Source organism: Vicia villosa, linkage group LG4 (assembly GCF_029867415.1).
Source record: "Vicia villosa cultivar HV-30 ecotype Madison, WI linkage group LG4, Vvil1.0, whole genome shotgun sequence".
Taxonomy (NCBI): domain Eukaryota; kingdom Viridiplantae; phylum Streptophyta; class Magnoliopsida; order Fabales; family Fabaceae; genus Vicia; species Vicia villosa.
Window position 1 is genome coordinate 189,235,768 of NC_081183.1, and position 22,095 is coordinate 189,257,862.

The following is a 22,095-nucleotide window of genomic DNA, read 5'->3' on the forward strand; positions in this document are numbered from 1 at the left end:
CCAGCGGTACGTGTCACTTGGGAACTTGCTTGTCTCCTGGAATAACAAGAAATAACCAAGTGTCACACTATTTCCAATTGAGGAAGAATACGTTCTTGCAGGTAGTTGTTGCTCATAAATTATTTGAATGAAACATCAACTCAATGATTACGATGTTAGTATTGGAGTTATCCCGATAAGATGAAACAATAGTAGCGCTATAAATCTCACTTAAAACCCAATACTTCACTCTCGAGATAAACATATTGAGGCTAGGCACCATTTTATTAGGGATCATATTAAAAAAGGGCAATGCTTACTTGAATTTGTGACTTCATCTTATCAACTCATAAACATTTCTACAAAACCACTTCCTAAAGAAAACTTCTTTTTCATAAGAACTAAACAAAGAATCTTAAATTAATAATGCATAGATTAGTATGCTTAATTTCCTCTTCTCCCTCATCTTCCTCTTTTTCTATAAATGATTATATGTGATCAATATGTTATACTTGTTTTTCCCGCCTTTTTTACAATGCTAAACAAGGAGAACTATACTCCTAGGGAGAGTACAGTATACTCTCTATTCATGTGAGGGAGAGTCTAATCACTCCAAATTTTATCAATAAGTTTTTTTCTCTTTTACCACCTCCCTGAGGGTTATATTGGCATTACGAAAAGGGAAATAATATGAACCTATGTGCTTGCAGGCACAAAGTTGATGATCATGATGTTGATAACCTTCTTGGTGTTTCGATGACAATAATGCTGATGAATGTTGAAGTCGATGGTAATTTCTTTCCAATTATTTGATGATGGAGATTAACTCAAAGATATCTCGAGTTTCACCAAGTAAAAGATTCAATGTTCCAATGAAGTTCTTATATGATCGGTATATCTGGAAAAGGAACTTCAAAGCTTTAGAGTTATGAAAGAGAGGAATTGTGAAAACTCGTTTGGTCGTGTTTGCTTCAGTGACCAGAGTCTTGTGAAAGTAGGAGAGTAAATTCTAAGATACTAAGACAACTCACAGACACGCACACACACACACACACACACACTTAAAATACTTTTAATGCATCTCTTTACTGAACAAAATCACCCAAAATTGTTTTTTAGGCCTAACTAGTTGACTAGGGGAATGTATGTTTGATTAAGAGACTTTTCTTTATTGAATCTTTTGCCTAATCGATTAGATGATGCTTATTTGAGTCTATAATTGATTATGACTGTCTCTTAATGATTGGTAACATCACTATATCAAAACCTTTCATTTTGGGCCTTAATAATTGATTATTTTAGGTACTTAATCGATTAGCCCATTAATTTGTCCAATGGATTATTAGCTTTTTGAGCCAAAAAATTTTCTATATAAATGAAGCTTTTTCTCACTTCATTTCCCACAAGAATTTGCAGTTTTCCTAATTATTTATCAATTTTTATATTTACTTTCTCTCTTTAAATATTTTCTTTAATCAAAGTTGCCTAATGGCCTTGTAAATGAAAATTATTTGTGAAGAAAAAGTTTTACTCGTCTCGTGCCATTGTTTTACTTTTAGGAGTGCGATATTCTTGAAGAATTAAGTTTGATTCTTAAGATCAATCATTGAAAAATCTCTATTTGGTTATAGAACTCAACATGCAAAAGTTTTGTTTAGTGATTGAGATTAGTCAGTGAATTCCCTACTCAATTCATAAGTTCATCCTGCGAAAAAAGCTTTCTTTTGGTTGGGAGAATAGGCCACTGTAAAATCTGTTGATTTCTTGTATCAAGGGTTTGTTGACATAACCTGTAAAAACTCAATATTATAGTGAAATCTCAAGAAGATCTCTTGGGGACAGGACTAGACTAACATTCGACCAAATTTGGATAATTCTCAGGTGGCACCTATCTTACCCTATCTCTTTAAATTTTGTTATTTACCTTTCTATTTATTTTCTTTCCGTTGGTTTTCCCTCTGATTTTGTGATAACACATTTGCTTTTTATGTAATAAAACCTTTAAATTAATCACGAATTTTGAATACCACAATTCTCCTCCCTCTTATCTTTGGAGTCACTTGTTCAACAATAAGAATATGCTTCATAGTATTTGTGGGTGGTTGGAGTGGAAAATTGATATATTAGTCTAATTTAAATTTTTTTAGAGTTTTATCGTTAGAGCATATCAAGCAAGACAAACTTAATGCTATAGTTTTGAAATTTGGCTTTATTTATTATCTTTAATGTGTGAATGGATACTAGTTGTGGAACATGGAATCTAGAGGATCAAATTTCATTATAAACATAAATGTTATTTTTTATGAGACTCGTATGAGGATGAAGTGAAACAATTGGAACTAAAGGCTCTCAAACTATGGTGGATAAAACTTAGTTTTAGACATAGGTTTCCATTAATGAGACAAGATATGATTAGGATGTTAAGACTCTCATTTCTAGTTCCAGAGAATGGCAACATACAATGTCTACAAGCTATCAATTATCGAGTGATAAGGTAAGGAGGGAGATGGCACCACCTTAAACATTCAAAACCATATTTGGAAAAATTATACTTTGACACTCATATACATGTAACTGAGATTCCCATATTTCATCCAAAAAATTATTTTTTCGTTTGAGTAAAAGATATTTCTACAAAATCTCCTTATTATTGTTTTTTGTTACTGTTCTTAAATTTAGCCATTAAAATTTGAAGATCCTGGAGACAAAGTTAATTGTCTTGTTACTACATATTAAAAAAAATTATTTTGACCGTACTGATTAGTTGTGTGTGAAAGCAAATAGAGTATAATATAGTTGAAGGCATAGGAGAAGAAGAATTTATGAAACTACCTACAAATCAAATGGTGATTGATTTACAAGTAGATCATTAGGTAATCAAATGGTGATTGATTTACAAGTAGATCATTCAAGAAGGAAGATCACAAGGTGTAAAGGAAGACTTGGGGCAACATCAATAGATGTATAGTTCACTATGAAACATTATATAAAAGTCAAAATCAAAAATCCAAATTTTAAAATGGAGTGAATTATAATCATGTTTCAACTCCTTTTAGTTATTTTAACCTCATTTTTGAAAGAAAAAAATAATTTAAAAATACATCTCCAAAAATATTTCGGAATAGATTTTTAGTTATTTTAACCCAACTGTTTCATTTTTGCTAAAAATTAATCGGAAATGCATCTCCAAAAATATTTATTAGTCCATTTTTAGCTATTTTAACGCAGCCACCTCATTTTTGCAAAAAAATTAGTCCGAAAATATTCCTAAGTCCATTTTTATCTATTTAATCAATTGTATTTCGTATGAGATGTTTTCGAAAATATTCTCCATAAAATCTTTGCTCACTTATTTGTGCTTATTTTATGTGAAAATAGTGCATCCATATAAACTATAAGCATTTTTTACTTTTCTGCCTAGGATTTGGGATAATCTATATAAGGATGGAAAAAAAATTACCTCTCAATGACCTATTTGATTTCAAGAACTTGACTACTTTATGAACTAATTTGAAATATGTGCAAACAGAATATAACATCGAAAACTTTCATCATCGTGTGATGTGAATGGTATGCTCATTCAGAAAAACCTAGCAGACCATAGTGCAAATGGAGCAGAAAATGGTACAAATGACTTAAACCCTTTTATAAACTAATCAAATTTGTAAATTATGTAACAACCAATGATTGAAATTCAATTACAACAAACATATGTATAATGCTTCTACTTGTTTCATTTGAATGGAGTGGTAACATAGAGATTTTGTCATGGAAACCGATATCTCGATGCATATACATTACAGCACCATGAACATGTAACCGAATAACGGTTACCACCGCCGTACTAATGATGTGAGAAGCTACAAAAGAAAAGAAACAAATTTTGTATTATGTGATGGAATAAGAAATGTAACATCAAAGGATCTGATAAAGCTGAAAAGATTATGTACCTCAAAAAGTTCGAAGGGATTTCCGTTGCGATAGACATCGTTCTTCTTACTATTGTCGAAGGGAGTAATGGCGTATAGTAATGCCCGGACTGCGATGAGTAGAACAGCGGTGCTTCCGAGACTCACAAGTACAAAACCATAGTTAGGCAAATGGCCTGATTTTATTGCCCTTATTGCTATTCCTATCTGCCAACAAGTTAAAAAGATATAAGTAACATTAGTTGTTGGTAAGATCAACAGAAAGAAAAATAAAACTGAACATCTAGAGCGTGATCAGAGTGGCCATATAACAAATGATCCAATGGATATTGGACAGACTCTCATACCATATTAAAATTTAGCAGTTGAAACTCCGAAGTAACATCATACTCAACTAATCATTCTTCAATTAGTACTTCAAATGTAAGAGTTCATTTTACTTATCTCTGAATTTTTGTAAGCAACTAGTTTATTCAATTATGAAGTTTCAAGTATTCGAAAAACTACATTGAAGACTCAGTAAAAAACTGAGTAAACAGGCATTTTGATCTCTAAATATGTGAGACATTGTCGCAGTAGTCTCTGAATGAGTCGAAATTACAAAAACATCTCCAATTCTGCCTTTTGCTAGTAGTTTTAATTTATGAACCAAGTGACTAAGGGAAGATATATTCAATAGTCGAACTAACTAACAAAAGAAACATTCGAGAACTAAATTGGCTCATGAAAGACACATTTGCATATGTTTTAGTCAAAATAGTCATTCCCGGATAGTGGCCCGGAGCAGCCAATCCCAAACATGGGATAGCGGGAGCGGGATGACCTCTTTATTTGATCATTTTTTGGAAAAATTACATATAGTAATTATAAAGATATATTTAATGTAAAATTAAACAAATAACTCAACTCATAAAATATTCATAAATCAAAACACACATGACTATTGAAGTGTAAACGACTATGAAGGAAGGTTAAGGTTGAATTTCGACTCAAATTTGATTGAAAAGTCCAAAATTATCATTAAAACATTGTAAATTTAAGGGGTGGTTTAGGTTTTTTTGAGGGGGAAATAATTAGCGGGCCAGAAACCGCTCTGTTCTGGTATCCGCTATTTACCCTATAGCAGCCACTATAGTGTTCTGCACCGCTAGGACTCTTCCCATAGCGGCCGGCCTAAAGCGGAATAGCGCTGCTATTGATTACTCTGGCTTTAGTAACTTTGATACAGTTTGGGACTGTTGCGACAGTGCAAGAGTACCTCACACATTTAAGAACCAAAATGGTTGTTTATTTGGACTAAAATGCTAAAGAAAAAATGCCAAAAATGAGAATATCAACGCAGTTAGAACAACAACTGATGTAAAGATAGATTATTTGAAGTAAGCCAATAAGCTCCAAATAGGAGACCATGTTCAACTTACAGGGATCCCAACAGCCCATGATTTAGCAGTAGCAATGAGACCTTTGGGTAGACCATTCATCCCACGCCCATCTTCACTAAAACCTCCAAGGAAGTAAGCACCTAAAAACCACCCTGCCAACCATTGAAACACATCCAACAAATTTCAAATCTCTAATTTAGAAAATAGGTTCACAACATCAATCTCAGCCGCAATATTAGCATTTTATGAATATGCAAATACTATGTCAGTTTGATTATGGTCAATGCAGCACTTGACACATACACAAATACTAACGCGTCTCAGACAAAAAAAAATGCAAGATACACCTTCAATATGAGGAGTTTGTGCTACATAATAAGGTTGCATCGCATGAGGCCATTTACCGCAATGTGTTGTTGTCAGAAACAGACACGTGTCAGACACCAAACACAACGTCGATCTGAATCATTGGTGATACATGTAAAGGCTTCATGAGCCTGTTTACTAGCAATTCTTCACAATAGCAAGGACAGTGAAGCAGCAACAATTTAAAACCTTGATTTCAAAGACTAAAACTTCACAATCATGAAAAACACAAATGTGTCACACACTAAACACAACTTCAATCTGAAATGTTTGTCCTACATACTAAGGCTGCATGCAACTATTTACTTGCAATTCTTCACAATATCAAGCACTGCGACGCGGCAACAATGTAAAACTTTGATTTCAAAGACAAAAACTTCACAAGTCAGAGACCGAACACAACTTCAAACTTCAATCTGAAATGTTTGTCCTACATACTAAGGCTGCATGCAACTATTTACTTGCAATTCTTCACAATATCAAGGACAGTGGCGCGTGAACAATGTAAAACCTTGATTTCAAAGACATAAACTTCACAATCATGAAAACCAAACATACCAGCTATAAAAGGATCAGCAGTATGCAGAGTTTCAAAGTCAAAAATAGAGAGTCCATGACTATATCTTCCAATAGTTGAAAACAAAAGCAAAGCCAACACATCTCCACCAGCAAACAAAGCTACACGCCTACAACCAAAAAAACCCAGATGAAAATTAACATAAAGTTTCCATTTTTATGCATAAAAATACCAACAAAAAAATAATAACATTACCCCCATTTTTCAATACGAGCAGATGAGTTGGGTTTGTCGAACTGAATGACACCCTCCAATGGAACATCCTTATCGCCAACAAAAACAGTTTGATCATTGGAAGAGGGCTTTGAGGGTGAAGTTGAGTCTGCGTTTCTTACAGCTTTGGCTAGTATAAGATTCAATGTTCTAATGGAGCTTCTTCTAGTGAAACTTTGTGGAGAGTTTGAAGTGATGAATTTGGTTGAAGATGGGATGGAACAGTTTGCAAACATGGCTCCAAAAGGAGCTTGGATATGGCTAACAAGCATCATTAGTATTTACAACTCACTAACGTTTGTGTTGGTTGATTCTCAATATTTGAGGTTCATTTGTTTGTTCTATGGTTTCTCATCCACATAACATGATCAAATTTTTGTTATGTTTTTTTTTTTGTCAAAAATAATTATTGGATAAATAGTAAATACTTTGGGCTGGGCTTTTATTTTTTGGGCTGGGCTTTTTTCTTTGGGTAATTGTTGTCCAACAAAGTTGTTTAAAGAGATCCATTTACCCCTCAATTAGACCTCTCATTTTTTAAAAGTTGTTTAATTCTATTCTCCTCTTATAAATAATTTAATTTTAATTTGTCAATAATGAGTAAAAATGTTAAATTCTTTTAACTATGAAAAATACTAAGTATTCTGACAAGAAAATATATTATGATCTTTTTGAACTATTAAAGATTAGGTATCGAATATTTGTTAAATTTTAAATGTCTGAAATTTCTAAGTTCCTGTATTTTGTGAATGACAAAATATATATCAATAAAAAATTAATCCAAGTATTTAACTACATAAAATATGCAGCATATATATACTACAGGATATTTTAGTTTTTGAAAAATTGACATATATTGGTTCCAATTTTTATTTAAAAAATCATATTTTTAAATATTAACCACTGTTTAAATTTGGCTAAATTTATATTTATATTTAAAATATAATTCTTTTTTCGAATTCATAAATTTTTACAATAGAAAAATCTCAAAATTTTTAATAGGTCAAATATTATAAAATTTTCTAGACAAAGCAGATGACAAGAAGTCACATGCTGCTTACAATAATTTACTATCACTAATATTTTCATAACTCTTTTGTTACACTTGTTATTAATACTTTATCTAAACCATTTTTAGATATGGATCATCTCCACTTTTCTCGCATCATTGGATGGGAACTTGTATTTAACTACACCGAGAGGATTTGCCACGTGCTGCCGCATTTGCTCCATATAAAGGGAATCGAGCATGTGACATTGCCTTCTGCTCATATGACGATCACCGCTAGACGCGTCCAATGGACCTCTTTTCGTTATACTCAAGATGACTGACATGTAGGTCAGGTGTTTACATTGGGCATATGCAAGAGACTACATGACATGGTTCTATAGGGTATCACACCCTGTCATAACACCATATACTCCTGGAAGACCACCTAGATCATTTAATCAGGAGGTATTTGAGGCTAAGGATGACCACACCCAAAATATAAGCAGTGTCTATCGGTGTATTGTGGATACGATGAGATCAGGTATTAAGGCATGACTTTTTGAAGAAGGTGATCCATAGTTGGCCCTCACAGAAGTCATTATTAACGAGGCACGAAATGTCTTGCGTTACAGACGGAGAAGCTGGATAGTTAGACATACTCAGTAAGTTATGTTTAGTTGTACGATTTTTTGTATTTTCAGAATAAGTTATGTTTTGGTCGATACATTTTAATTTTTTTAAATTAATGTTTGATTTTTTGCTTTGTTTTACTTTAATATAACTTGATCTCACTTTAATATAACTTACCTTAAAAAATTACAATGTTGGAACAATGTTGCTTGCTGCCTTGGAACCATTCAGTAGGATTTTCGGAGTGCATCTCTGAAATATCCCATGTGTGCAATAAACAAGTTTTCAATAACTTTTAAATTATTTCAGGGAATATTTTGGAGATGCATCTCCGGATACACCCAAAAAATTTTACATAGATGTTTTGCAAACTATACTTTGACAAAAATGAGGCGTGTGACTAAATTATAATTGTGTAATTTCATGTGCGTCCAGAGATACATCTCCAAATAAAAAAGAACATTTTTTAGTGCATGTTCAGTTTGGCTTTTGGAAAGGCCAAAAGCAATTCTAGAGGGGTAGAATTGATTCTGAGAAATTTTAAAACGTTTGGTTAGACAAAAATAGAATTGATTCTTTCACCAGAATTGATTCTACTTGAAGCTAGAATTTGTAGCTTCTGCCTCCAGAATTGATTCTGGATAATTTTTACACTGTAATTTATTGTTCTACTCACTTTTACATAAATATATACAAACATAAATCAATTCTACTAAACTCAATTCTGATAAATTCAATTCTATCAAACTCAATTCTACTAGAATCAATTCTATCTATCGTCAATTCTAACACACTCGTAATTTTCAAGTGTTGGGCTCATCCTCATATAATAGAAAAGCATTCCCCATATATTAATAGCAAACATTAAGTTTGTTGATCTGAAATGTGAAGGAAGCAAATAACAACATATAAAAAAAATCCACACTAGTGCAAAAAAAAGAGAGGAGGTTGGCAAATACTAAGTAGCTAGTTTGTTATTGGTTGATGTAGATGATATTTTTTGGTTTTTTCTTTAGCCACCTCCCTATGGGGGTCACCCCCAGCGAAAAACCCAAATTATCCCTGCTTCGGAAATGAACTTCCGAAGCACTTTTTTTTTTTTAAATTTCCACAATTCGGAAGTGCATCTCCGAAAACACCTCATGGGGGGTGTTTTCGGAGATGAACTTCCGAAAACATCTTTGTTCAGATTTTGGGGGGTTTCGGAAATGAACTTCCGAATTATGCAGAAACTGTGTTTTTTTTTATGTTTTTCTTAACAGTCTCGTATTTTTAATTAAAGGAAACCGGGAAATAAAATAAATGACATATAAACAAAAAAAACTAATATGATAAAAAAAGTAATATATACAAGCCGATCCAAATCCAAAAAAAATAGTGTGCTAAAGATACAATCCGAAAACAAAAAATAAATAAACCCGACCGCTACTGGGTGTGCCTAACCCTCTCACCCTGGGCCCTCCTCTGCCGCCTGTATGCCGCCGCACGGCCCGCATCAGTGACGATCATCTCCATCACGGCGACTGCCTCTGGACCTCCCTGATGAACGACACCTCGATCCAATGCGTCCCACCCAAGCATCTCGATCTGCTGGCAGATCGGCAGGAGATCAATGGCGTGGTCATCCTCGGCCTGCTGGTTCTCTAGGATCTCCTCGTGTGTTGGCCTAGGAGCGCCGGGAGCGTCGGGTGTCAGCAGAGGATGTGAAACCCGATAGAACCATGTGACGTACCCCTCCACACTGTGCCAGTCCTGGGTGACCCGCCGGCGACGATACTCCTCCGGTACCACATGATGCTCCCAATCCTCAAACATGGCAGTGAGCTGCACTCTGGTCACTGTGTCGGGAGCAGCCTCGAAGGGTGATATGGGTATCATCTGCACGAATCCAAACTGCCGCATGCACCGCTCAGGAAGATACCGGACCATGATGGTAGTCTCGCATGCCAACCAGCCAGAATATAGAGATATGCCGTCAAAGGGGACAATCTGAGTGTAGTCGTTGAACGGCCTCCAGGTGACGTCGTCGTGCATCGTGCGGTCCAGGTACCCTCGGTATGGTCCCACCGCATTGTTCCCCCTCTGGAGAACGTATCTGACGGCCCTGGGCATGGCGTCAACGTACGCAGGATCGATGTGGAAGCCGTGGATGCGGGAGAAGTAGGAGATGATCCAGCTCTGAAACAGAAACACGATAATGTATTATAAATAAATACGAAACATAAATAAATACGAAACAATTAAAATGAAACGTACCGTAAGTAGTATGCAGGATCCGACCAACTGCCTCGTCCTCCAGTTGGAGGCCTCATTTAGCTTCTGGTAGAGGTATGCCAGAGTAGCTGCCCCCCAGTTCCACTGGTGAACGGTATCCAGGTCCATGAAGTAGCGGAGGTAGGTCACGTCGACGTACTTTGCACTCTTGTCCACAAAGCATGCAGCGCCTACCACATGCATGTACCAGCACTGGAGAGCGCAGCCGCGGTGATACTGTGTGAATATATCGTCACTCGCCTCCTCAGCCTCGGCTGCCGCGTCCAAGTGGTGCTCGAAATAAGCGCTCAGTGTGGTGAACTGGATATGAGGCCCAGATGTCGTGATGCACTCATAGTCAGCAACTTCGGGCTCCATTCCCAAATAGAGCGCCATCCACTGACTGGCTTCGACCCTCTGGATCCGGGTGTGGGCCAACAGCGGACCCCTGATCGGCAGGTGGAGAAGACACTACACATCATCTAAGGTGATCGTCATCTCCCCAACCGGCAAGTGGAAAGAAGACGTCTCCTTGTGCCAGCGCTCCACAAAAGCCCCCTGCATGCCGTGGCTGATGGTGGTGTACCCCGTCATGCAGAGCCCGCTAAGCCCTGAACCTCGCACCGCGTCGTTAAACCACTCAGCTGCTGGTTTAAACAGACTGAAAATCTTCCGGGCGTCGTTCACCATTTTCAAAGGATCTCTCTCCTGTTACAAAAAAACAAATAAAAGCATATGTTAAATAGACCGTTAAGAAAATATCGAATAAACGTCTAAATTATAAACGGTTAAATTAAAAAAAAAATACCTCTCCCTCCCAGATACGCCGAGCGACGTGATCGCGGTAGGATATCAGCACGGAAGTGTCAAAGGGCCCTCCCGGGTAGCTGTCCTCCTGCTCATCCTCCTCCCCGGATGGAGGGTTAACATCTGGTACCCCTTCCGGCTCGTGGTATGCCACTGCCACCTCCTCCTCCTGCTGCTCCTCCTCCTCCTCTCGCTGGCGGGAAGAAGATACCCAATCCAGCCGACTTCTAGATCCAGATGAAGAGGTACCCTCTCCCACGTCCACGGGAACTCGCACACGTCGTCCCCGGCCCTGCCCCCGTCCCTGTATCGACGCCAGCTGCGCCGCCGCCCGCTCGCGTCTAGCCGACGCAGTCTGGGTCTCTCTACCCTGTCTGATGCGTGCTGGTTGGTTGCCTGACATGTTCCTGTAAACAATTGAAATCGATTAATATGTGAGACAAAAGAAAAAACTAAAAAAATTGCACTTCTGATACAATTCGGAAGTTCATTTCCGAAACCGGGATGGAGGTGTTTTCGGAAATGAACTTCCGAAACACCCCTGCGCAGAACTTCTCTACAACCTCCAATGGCAGACCCCAAATTCAAACTTCAAAACAACCCATAATGCTTCTAAACAACCTAAATACTACTAACAATCTACGCCTATATCATTTATGCAATTGAAAACAACCCTAACATGCATTTGAAATATGGATCTAACAAATATAAAACTTACAAATTGAGTGATTGGAGGGCTTTTGAATGTAGTATAGCAAGGTGATTAGAGCCTTTGATGCAGCCTTGGAAGTGGGTTTGCACAAAATCTCAGAGGAGTTGAGTTTGATATTGGTTTAGGGTAAATGATTTGGGGGGAGGGGGGCTGTTTTGCTTAATCTGCAAAACGCACAATATTTCGGAAATGAACTTCCGAAATGGTGTTTTCGGAAATGCATTTCCGAAATAAGTCAAATTTTTTTAAAAAAAAGGCGCTTTCGGAGATGCATCTCCGAAAACACCTTTTTCTTGCATTTCGGAAATGCATTTCCGAAGTCACGGGTAGTTTGGGTTTTTCACCAGAGGTGGACTAGAAGGTTGGGAGGTGGCCAAAAAAATTTCCTATTTTTTTTCTTGTGATCTATTTGAGTTATGTAATTTACTAGTCTTATTTATGCAATTGAATATATTTGTTTATTCAACTATCTTTTTGTATAATGTTTTTATTACTTGATCTCTTTTGAATTAATTTAAAATAGTATTCATTATAAAAAAAAATCTAACCAGACATAAGATTATTGTAGGTTAAATGAATGTTATAAAAATATAAAATCATCAAATTGTGATATAAAAATCAATCTAGATTGGCATAATTATGATTGAATGAATCTTTTTGTTAATTTTATTGTTCGTTTGAATGAATATGAATAATTTATGGTCTATGAATTATTGATTCAATGTCATATAAGTTATAGAGGAATTGAAGGCTTAAAATAAAAATTGGGAAAGAGAACAATTATTGAAGCAAAAATATATCATGTGGAGTAACAATTATTAAAACTGTATGTACGTCAGAAATGGCAAGGGAAAGCAGGTCTTATCTTGGTTTCCATTAATTAATTAGTGAAATTTCTAGAACAATATATACATTTTAAAAATGTAAGTAATGATTTTATTCTTATTTTCTGTTATATCTTGAAAATTTTATATGTTTTATTTCCATGATGTCAAATCATGAGGAGCTTATAAATTTTATTTCATAAAAAAATATCAAGGAGATAAGACTCATAAAATGACAGGTATAAGGCCGGTCCTTTGAATTTGAATGCCTTAGGTGAATCAAAAGACTGGTGCCCCTATATATTTTTTAATAATAAATAGATAAGGATAAAAGAAATAATTGGATAAGAAACACATTTTCATTTGACATTGTGCAAAAACAATACAAGTATGTATCGTTGAATCAATGTTTATACTACATCAAAACATAAACCATTATAAAGAGAGTTATTTTTCTTCTTTTTTCTTCTTCTTTTTCTTCTTGTTGTTATTCTTCTTGATCCGATTTTTTTCTTATAAAAAAATTCACCAAACCTTTAAAAGTATTTAAATATCATCCTCTTAGCATTTTTTGTTGCCAAGTCATTAATAATTTGGTCATAATCAAGGTTCTTCAAAATATTATTTTCAATTGAAATCAACGCAAGACTATTTAATCTATCTTGTGACATAGTAGATCTCAAGTAAGATTTTAATAATTTTAATTTAGAAAAACTTCTTTCAACAAATGCAACACCGATAGGAATAGTCAATATTATTCTATAAGTTATGCTTGCATTAGGAAAACAATTAAAAGTATTTAAAGAACTCAATATCATATAGCTTGATCTTGATTCAACTATTACAATTTCTGTAATAACTTTCAATTCTTCAAACAAAATTTCACCAAAAAAATTAAGAGAATCGTCATGTTTTAAACAAGTTTCAAGATGTTTACAACATGCTTTCAAGTCCCTATCAGATAATGATCTAAAACTTTAAATACTAAACAAGAATCCAAAAGTATTTTCATATGTGTTATACAGCTCAAATCTTCTATCAAGTGAGTCAATTGTTTGATCTATAATATATAAGAAATAGTGATTTCGAAAAGACTCTTCAGCAGACTCAAGATTAAGTTATGTGGACTGAGATGGATTTTCATCATAGTATTGTTTTCTACGAATTTGACGTTTTTGAATAAACACACATTCAATCTCCATTTCAGTCTCAGTCTTTTCAGCACTAGCCCAAGCATTTACAATTCAAATCAAGTAAAAGACATGTGTGCACCATTTGATTCATGTTCTTTAAGCCTTTCATAAATATGTTTCCAATCATTAAAACCTTCATTTGCTAAGCGATTCATTTTACAACTTGTACAAAATAACTTACAGCAAAAACAAAAAACTCTTATTAATTTTGACTTTGTAATGCCTCTATAATTTTGTTAGCCAGTACTTTAAAAAAAATTCTAACAAGTATTTTTATAATAAAATATTTTCTTTTAATATATATATATATATATATATATATATATATATATATATATATATATATATATATATATATATATATATTAAAAAAATTAGTGCCCCTAAAATTATGGGGCCCTGGACGCCGCCCCACGAGCCCGTGCTCAGGGCCACCCCTGGACAGGTATTATATAACTAAAAATGATTTTGATTTTATATTTAAAAAGAAGTTTTAAGAAAATTTATTTAAACAATAGTAAAATTTATTTTGAACTTAATTGTTATAAATTACAAGAGTAATGTAGCCATGTAGGCAGTCAATACTCAATAATGTAAATATTTATTATTATAAGTTTTAACATGATAAAAAGGTTGAAATATGTATTTCATTTTCATCCATATGTATTTAATTTTAGTCACCGTAAACTTTTGTTTGGTTGGTTTTGAACCTACAAAAGGAATGTGGAATTTGTGATTATTTATAAAGAATGTGAGAAAAGTATTATTGATAATAAATTTTTTTGCCAGATACAAAAGATTGATATCAATTCTTATTTATAGGATAGATATACTCAATCCTAAATCAATAACAAATCATGAAAATAATAATAATTCATATTTAATATGATATTGATAAATATTTTAAAATACTTTATATTAATATAAATAATATTATAAAATATTTAAAATATTCTAACACTTGAACTTAGTAAATTTATATACGTTGAGATTGTGTTAGTGATTATGTGAACTTAAAAATATATAGTGATTATGTGAATTCTTAAAAATATATATGTTAAATATATTTTATGATAAAACTTTTATCTTCTACGCTCAAAAATTGAGGGTATAGGTTCTAGAAACACCATGTTTAATTTTTAAAAAAAATATATACAAATGTTTTCTTTGGTTTCTTATAAAATCGAAGGAATATAGCTATAAGTGAGATCCTCTCGAATATCAGTTACTGCATTTTAAGTTATTTTATTTTTCAGTGGTTTAATAAGTATTTTCACTTGACCCCTTTTCAGTTTCTCTTTTTTCTTTGTTTCTTTTATTTATTAGAATTATCCTCGGTTACATTCTCCAACTAAGAGGTAATATATTTTGCACTAATATTTTAAAATTATTATTTTCAAAAGCCCTTTTAAAATTTTTTTTATTTTATATACTCAACTCCCCCGGTTTTCATCAAAAATCGACGTGATAGATCTTTTAAATGAATTCGCGGAATATGGTGCTATGATGCTTTTTATATTTTCTATTTTTAATAAAAACATTCACGTCAATTTTTATATAAAAACGACGTGTCACATATTTTGCATGAAATACTTCAGAGCACTAGCTAGTTTCTAACTTATCATTTACCTACCAACGCTCTAACGTCATTTCCTCATTCTCTTTGCAAAAATCCTAGGCGATTTTCATTGTCACTCTTATCAAAACTCTTCCAACAAATATTCTTCAAAACTCGCACATCATCTTTATTCCAACCATAACTCGTTTGAGGCACATATATTTGTTCTTATTTATCATATTTGAGGTTTATATCTCTGGTACGTTTGTTCTTCTTTATAACGTTTGAGGTTTATATCACTAATACGTTTGTTCTTCTTTATCACGTTTGAGGTTTATATCACTAAAATAGTTTGAGGTTTCTCTATTCTAACCATCATCTCTTGATCATTTTGATTTTCATTGAAACGGTAGTTAGTATGTTTCTACGTGTTGTTTGAATCACGTTGTTGTCTATGTTATTTTTATTTACTTAGATAGTCATGGTCGATTCGATAAGCATCTCCCATACAACATATGTTACAACCTCTATTAATACACAACTTAAAAGAAAAGTTAGAGGTTCCAAGATGTATACCAAGGTGAAAAAAGAACATGAAAGTGGTGTTCGCTATCTGGTTACAATTGATATAGGAACCGGCAGGGCTTATGTTGAACATGTTGATGATTTTATGGGTTACACTGTGTTACAAGGAAGAAGTAAATTGAGTATTTTGATAGATAGTTGGCACGAAGTTGAGGAGGAATTGAAAGAAGGCATATGGGGGGATGTTACGGTATTTATTTTGAATTTTATGATTTTTTTTACGAGTATATATGATCTTTTTTTGTTAAATTCTAATAACTCTGGTGTCTAAACATAGAAAGTGTTTATTGTTACTCTATAGGATAGTATCATGAAAAAGAAATTGCTTACATATTTTGGTAAGCGTTGGAGGGGCTTTAAGACACAACACACCCACGATTATCTTAATTATCCAAATGATAAATATAAGCCTTCTTACCCGGTGTATCCATTTATTAATAGGGATGTTTAGGAGAAATTTGTAGAGACTCGCACCACTTCTGACTTCTTGGCGAATAGTCAAAAAGGAAAGAAGAATCGAGTTAGAAATATATATATCCACATATGCTGTCTAATGGAGAATATCAAACACTTGAAAAGAAGATTATTGAAGAAAAAAAAAAAAGAAAACAAAGGGAACTAGAGCTGGGAGATTCTATAAGCCTTGATCACACTCCATCTCCACCATCACGCCACGAGAAATGGAAGAGAGCACGTCAAAGAAAATATGACGAGTTCACATCAAATGCTACACGCGAAGTGGCTTAAAAGACTGTAAGTAGATATTTTTTTTAACAATATTTATTTTAGTTAGATCAACTTGGTAAAGATGGAATTTCATATGTGTTGTAGGATGTACTGGTTGAACAATCCAAAGTCGGCCTCTTCGCTTCACAAGATCATCGTGACATCTTGGTAGAAGCAATTGGAACCGAGGAGCATCATGGGCGTGTCAGTGGTCTTGGAAGAGGCATTGGCTTCAAGTTATATTTTGGATCATCTAAATCATCTAGAGAAGTAAACCGTAAGAGAGAGATTGAAGAGATAGTTGTTTTTAAGTTGGGAGAGGAAAAGAATAAGTGAGTGGAGGAAAGGGAGAGGATGTTGGAGGATGGTGAAAGGTGGATGGAGGAGCGTGAGAGGATTTTGGAGGAGGAGATGGAGAGGTTGTTGTAGAAGGTGCAGGAGAGTGTCTAGAAGGATCAAGAGGACCGAGAGAAGATGGTTGAGGAGGAGCGAAAGAAATGGAATGAGGAGGAGCTTGAGAAGATGCCTTAGAAGTGTAGCCGCTATGTGCTTGAGGTATAAGTATAAGTTGAAAATTGTGTTGTATGTTGTTATTATTATTGTTTGCGTATTTTAATTTTTTATTATATTTCTGTTGTTTTTATGGTGCGAAAATTGAATTTGTTGGGTCTACTCAACCACACAAATTCAAATCAGATGGAAATTCATGAGAATATAGTTGAGAAAGTTATGGATTGTACAAGCACGAGAGAATAATGTTCTGTCATCTAGGGAATTATTGAAACTATATAACACTAAGAGACTATCAATGATATTAGATAGTATTCCAGACATCTGCGAGAATATTAAATTAATTCATGATCCATATCAGTTTCAAATACTTTCTAAGACTTTTATTATGGAATTTTGAAGGGGAATGAGTGGCTAGACATTTCCATCATACAATTGTGGTGCTCGTAAGTATAATTTTTACGTTGATTTCTACAATTATATACATACATTCTTGTACTTTAACATAAAGATTTGACTCTTGTAGATTTTTGCATGAATTATATGAATGATTTTTGGAGGTTGAAATTTTGACTGGAAGCCTTGGAATAATCCTTGAAAATCTTTTGCAAGGAGGTAATGTTAGATTTCTTGGCGGTGCAAAAGATAAGAATGTCATATGCATAAAAAATTTGCGAAGGAACCATATTATTATTATTAGACGATTTTTAAGCTTTAAACCTCCGACTGCAACCAGATTTGAAATACTACGTCTAAGAACTTCTTCGGCTAAATAGAAGAGCAGAGGGGATAAGCCACAATAATACTCCATAATCCTATTTATAGAAATATATATTTTTAAAATTATTGGATAACTAATATATCAAATTTATATATTATTTAAATATATTAATTATTGAATGTATTTAAAAAATAATTTTTTATAAGATCAGATAAGGTAATAAATTAAAATAATATACATAATATATTGTACAATATTAATGTAACATGGAGCTATACATCAATGTAACTTTGGATATAAAGACATGGAGGTATAATTATGGGTGAAAATAGGCCATGCCGATAACAGGGGTCTACAGGTTAGTATATATAAGCTCAGGCCAGGCCATACATTATTTTTAAATAGAAAAGACTTAGGCTTTTTTATAAATCGATTTAGTTAAAAAGGCTAGGCCTCATGCCCTAAAAAAAAGTCTTTTAAGCCTATCAGACCAGCCTATTTAAATAAATATGAATACTTTTTTTATCATCATTATATTATGTTTTGTACTTTGAATTAAAATACGTTAATGAAACTTGGTTATCTTGAAGAACTTGTGAAAATAAGATCAAAATATCTGATGAACATTGTTCTCATAAGTTCTTTTAGTTAGATAGTCTATTTAAGCATTATTTTAATTGTTTATTTACATATATGTCTAAAATAAATAGAGTTTTATGTAGGCTAACAGACTAACCAGACATTCGAAAAGACCAGACTCAGACTACATGTCAAGCTTACGCTTCAATTTTTTTGACAGACCAGACTTAGGTTTAACAAAATCTAACTCGGTCCAGCCTATTTCTACTCCTGGATATAATATAGTGATTTTTTTATTATTTGAAGTTTTAAATACCGACAAATATTCAAGCTTATTTATAACAAAAATAATTAATACAATTTTATAACAAAAAATAAACCAGTAATTGTTATAAATATGTCTCAAAATAAAAACAATATTAACAAAATAAAATTTTAATTCAATTGATAAAAAAAACAATATTAATAGGTTAAACACTAACACCAAAACTTAAATACTACTCCCTCTGTCCCAAAATAAGTGTCACATTTACTTTTTAGATTCATTGAATATTTTATGTATCTGGTCTCTATACAGACTAGATACATTAAATATTCAATGAACCTAAAAAGCAAATGTGACACTTATTTTGGGACGGATAGTATATTTTGTGTGTTTGTGAATTTGAGTAATTATTATTATTAATGTCACTTCAAGTATACATAAAAGAGATAAGTGTAAACCAGTTGTGTGGCATTTGAGGGTGCAAGTTGTCTGAGAGTAGGAAGTAAGGAAAAGAGGAAGAAAATATCAGAGTTTGAGTGGACCCCACAAAGCAATAAAAGGCCTAATGAATAGGACAAGCATCCTATAAATGATACGTGGGCCCCAGCCCATATCTGTCGGCGAAGGGGAGGCGAACCTCCTCGCTCTCTTTAAGCCCAACACACTCTTCCCTACTACCCATCACTCTTTTCTTTTCTTTTATTCTATAATTATTACTTTATAGTTTATACTCTCTTTTTTAATGTAATTCAAATGCATGGTATGTATCACATATAACATGACACAATGGAAATATTCAAATATTCTTATTCAATTAATTCACTATACAGAACAATAACATTACTATACAATGAATTTTGTATTGGATAGGATTTTATGTTCTTCCATATCATAGCATTCAATGTTTTATATTTTTGTGGAGGTATACTATTATTTTAAGTTGGGAGCATTTGTACTTTTTTTTCATTCACAAAATTAATGATTGTGTGTAGCCTATAAATTATTTTGAAATTTGTTTTGATTATGGTGAGCTCGAAAATTCAAGTCACTTTTATTTTAAAAAATATTTGAAATTTTATTAAAAATATGAATAAGGTGGATATTTATATGAGTTTATATATTTCCCATATTACCCATGCATGATTAATTATGATACATAGAAGTTTGTTATGTATGAAAAGAAATGAATGAATAGTACAAAATTCACCTTACAAGGGGCCCACGTGGCACTATGATTACCACACTAGGCTCTTGATGTGTCAATGTCAAGGTACCACATCTCCATCTAACTCCGTGAACAAAGTAAACTCTTTTTTCTTTTCAAATCTCTCAACTTAGATTGCATTGTAATTGACAATCTTTGATAATATTATCTTCTTAAAATAAAGAAATGGAGAATTTTTAATTTATTAAAAATTTCACAATAGTCTACAAGAAAAATAAAAAATTAATATTTTAAAATTGCTAAGATAAATTCTTACCATATAATTAAATTATTTTAATAAAAATATTAATTTAATATTATTCATACATTTACTAGACCAATCATTGTCTTTATAAATATATTGTTTTTTATTTTCATATTTTAATTATTTCTAATGTTTGATACTATAAAAATATTAATATTTTTTGTTCTATTTTAATTTTTGTAATTTTTTTATAATATATAAAATATTCAGTTTTAATTTCTAAAATAAAGAATAAATGGATATTGAGTGTTAAAGTTAAGATTAACAAGTGTTCTAATAATTAAAACAATATACCAAGCCTTCTCTAAATTGTATTAATTAAATTTGTCTACTTAAATAAACTTTGTAAGAATTTTTATAAGAATTTAAGGAAAACAAACTTCACGAGTTATTTTTAATTTTTTTTATAAATTCTCTAAGTTAATTCATAAAATTAATTTATATTATAAATTTAATTTAATTTTATCTTTTGCTATGAGCTTATTATAATAAGAACTTTTTGTTATTTCTTGTATATAGAATTTTTATCTAATTAATAAAAAAGAAAAATTAAAAAATATATGGACAATAAAAACATATTTAAATCTATTATTTATCATGAATAAAAAATGAAAAAAGTAAAAATATACAATAACATATATGTTTATTTATTTCCTTATTTTTCTTTTTAACAAAATTGTGTCAATCAATTTGTAAGTTGTAACCTTTTCCCCAACATATGCACCAAAAAGTTAATTATCAACCAATTAATTTCTGTCTTTGAAACAGATTCTTTATCTATTTGTTGCACACACAAATTGTGTAATAGTAGTACAATTGTCCTAGAATATATATATAGTGAAAATTAGTTAAAAGATCCCCACAAATTGTTGAAACAGATTCCTTGCGTGGTGTCAGAATAGCTTAGCTTATATTGCACATACATTTTTTGTGTTATGGCCCCTATGCTTGCAGGAACATTAATTCATAGAATTTTTTATCTTACTTCATATATATATATATATATATATATATATATATATATATATATATATATATATATATATATATATATATATATATATATATATATATATATATACTAGTATATATATATATTCTCTAAAGTATGCAGATAGATAGTTGTATGGGTTAAATTCGCAGCTTTTGATAAAGTTTCATACTACTACTATTCTTTCTTTTTTTTTTGAAATTATTTTTGTGTTCATTGGTGGAGGAAGTCAAATTCTTACGTAATACTATGCACCAGAAGGTGCAGAAGTAGTTTCTCATGTTGTGCCCTAGTGGTAAAAGTCAAATCACATCACATGCGTGAGATATTTAATTCGTAGTTATCAATTAGCAGTACTATATTTTAAAAAATATACTATAATTTATAAGTAATGAGAAATTAATTTCATTATTTGTTTTTAATAATATGGTTTTGTATGATTCAAAAATGCACACATTTGATCACTTTTTAAAAATCCATATTAAGGGACTTTAGTGAGGATACAAATTAAATGGATATTTATGATTATGAAATTATGTAAATGGCTTGGTCAATTTAAATAGAATTAAAATTTTGAAAGAAAAAAAAATTATTATAAGAGAGTGATTAATGTGTTGATCAAAAGAGAGTGATTAAGGAGTTGATCAAAAGTAAGAAGACATATTTATAGATGATCGAAAAAAGAGCACTCAAATTAATATGAGATCGAGGTAGAATTTCATAAGTATGATCAGTTGAATCGCAAGTCACATTTATATAAGAGAGATTATTGTAATTGTTTGTGGATTTCCTAATATAGAACACTGAAAAATAGTTGTTGGATGATGATCAAAAC

At 32.5% G+C, this 22,095-nt stretch overlaps 1 protein-coding gene across 1 annotated transcript; it reads right to left on the reverse strand.

Annotated features, from left to right (window-relative positions):
* Positions 1–3,629: 3,629 nt before the first annotated feature.
* Positions 3,630–6,790, reverse strand: LOC131600587 (uncharacterized). Its single transcript, XM_058872725.1, has 5 exons — positions 6,429–6,790; positions 6,215–6,342; positions 5,330–5,442; positions 3,930–4,115; positions 3,630–3,839 (listed from the first exon to the last, which is right to left on the reverse strand). The coding sequence occupies exons 1-5, from the start codon at positions 6,719–6,721 to the stop codon at positions 3,810–3,812; spliced, it is 750 nt and encodes a 249-aa protein (XP_058728708.1). The 5' UTR covers positions 6,722–6,790; the 3' UTR covers positions 3,630–3,809.
* Positions 6,791–22,095: the final 15,305 nt, after the last annotated feature.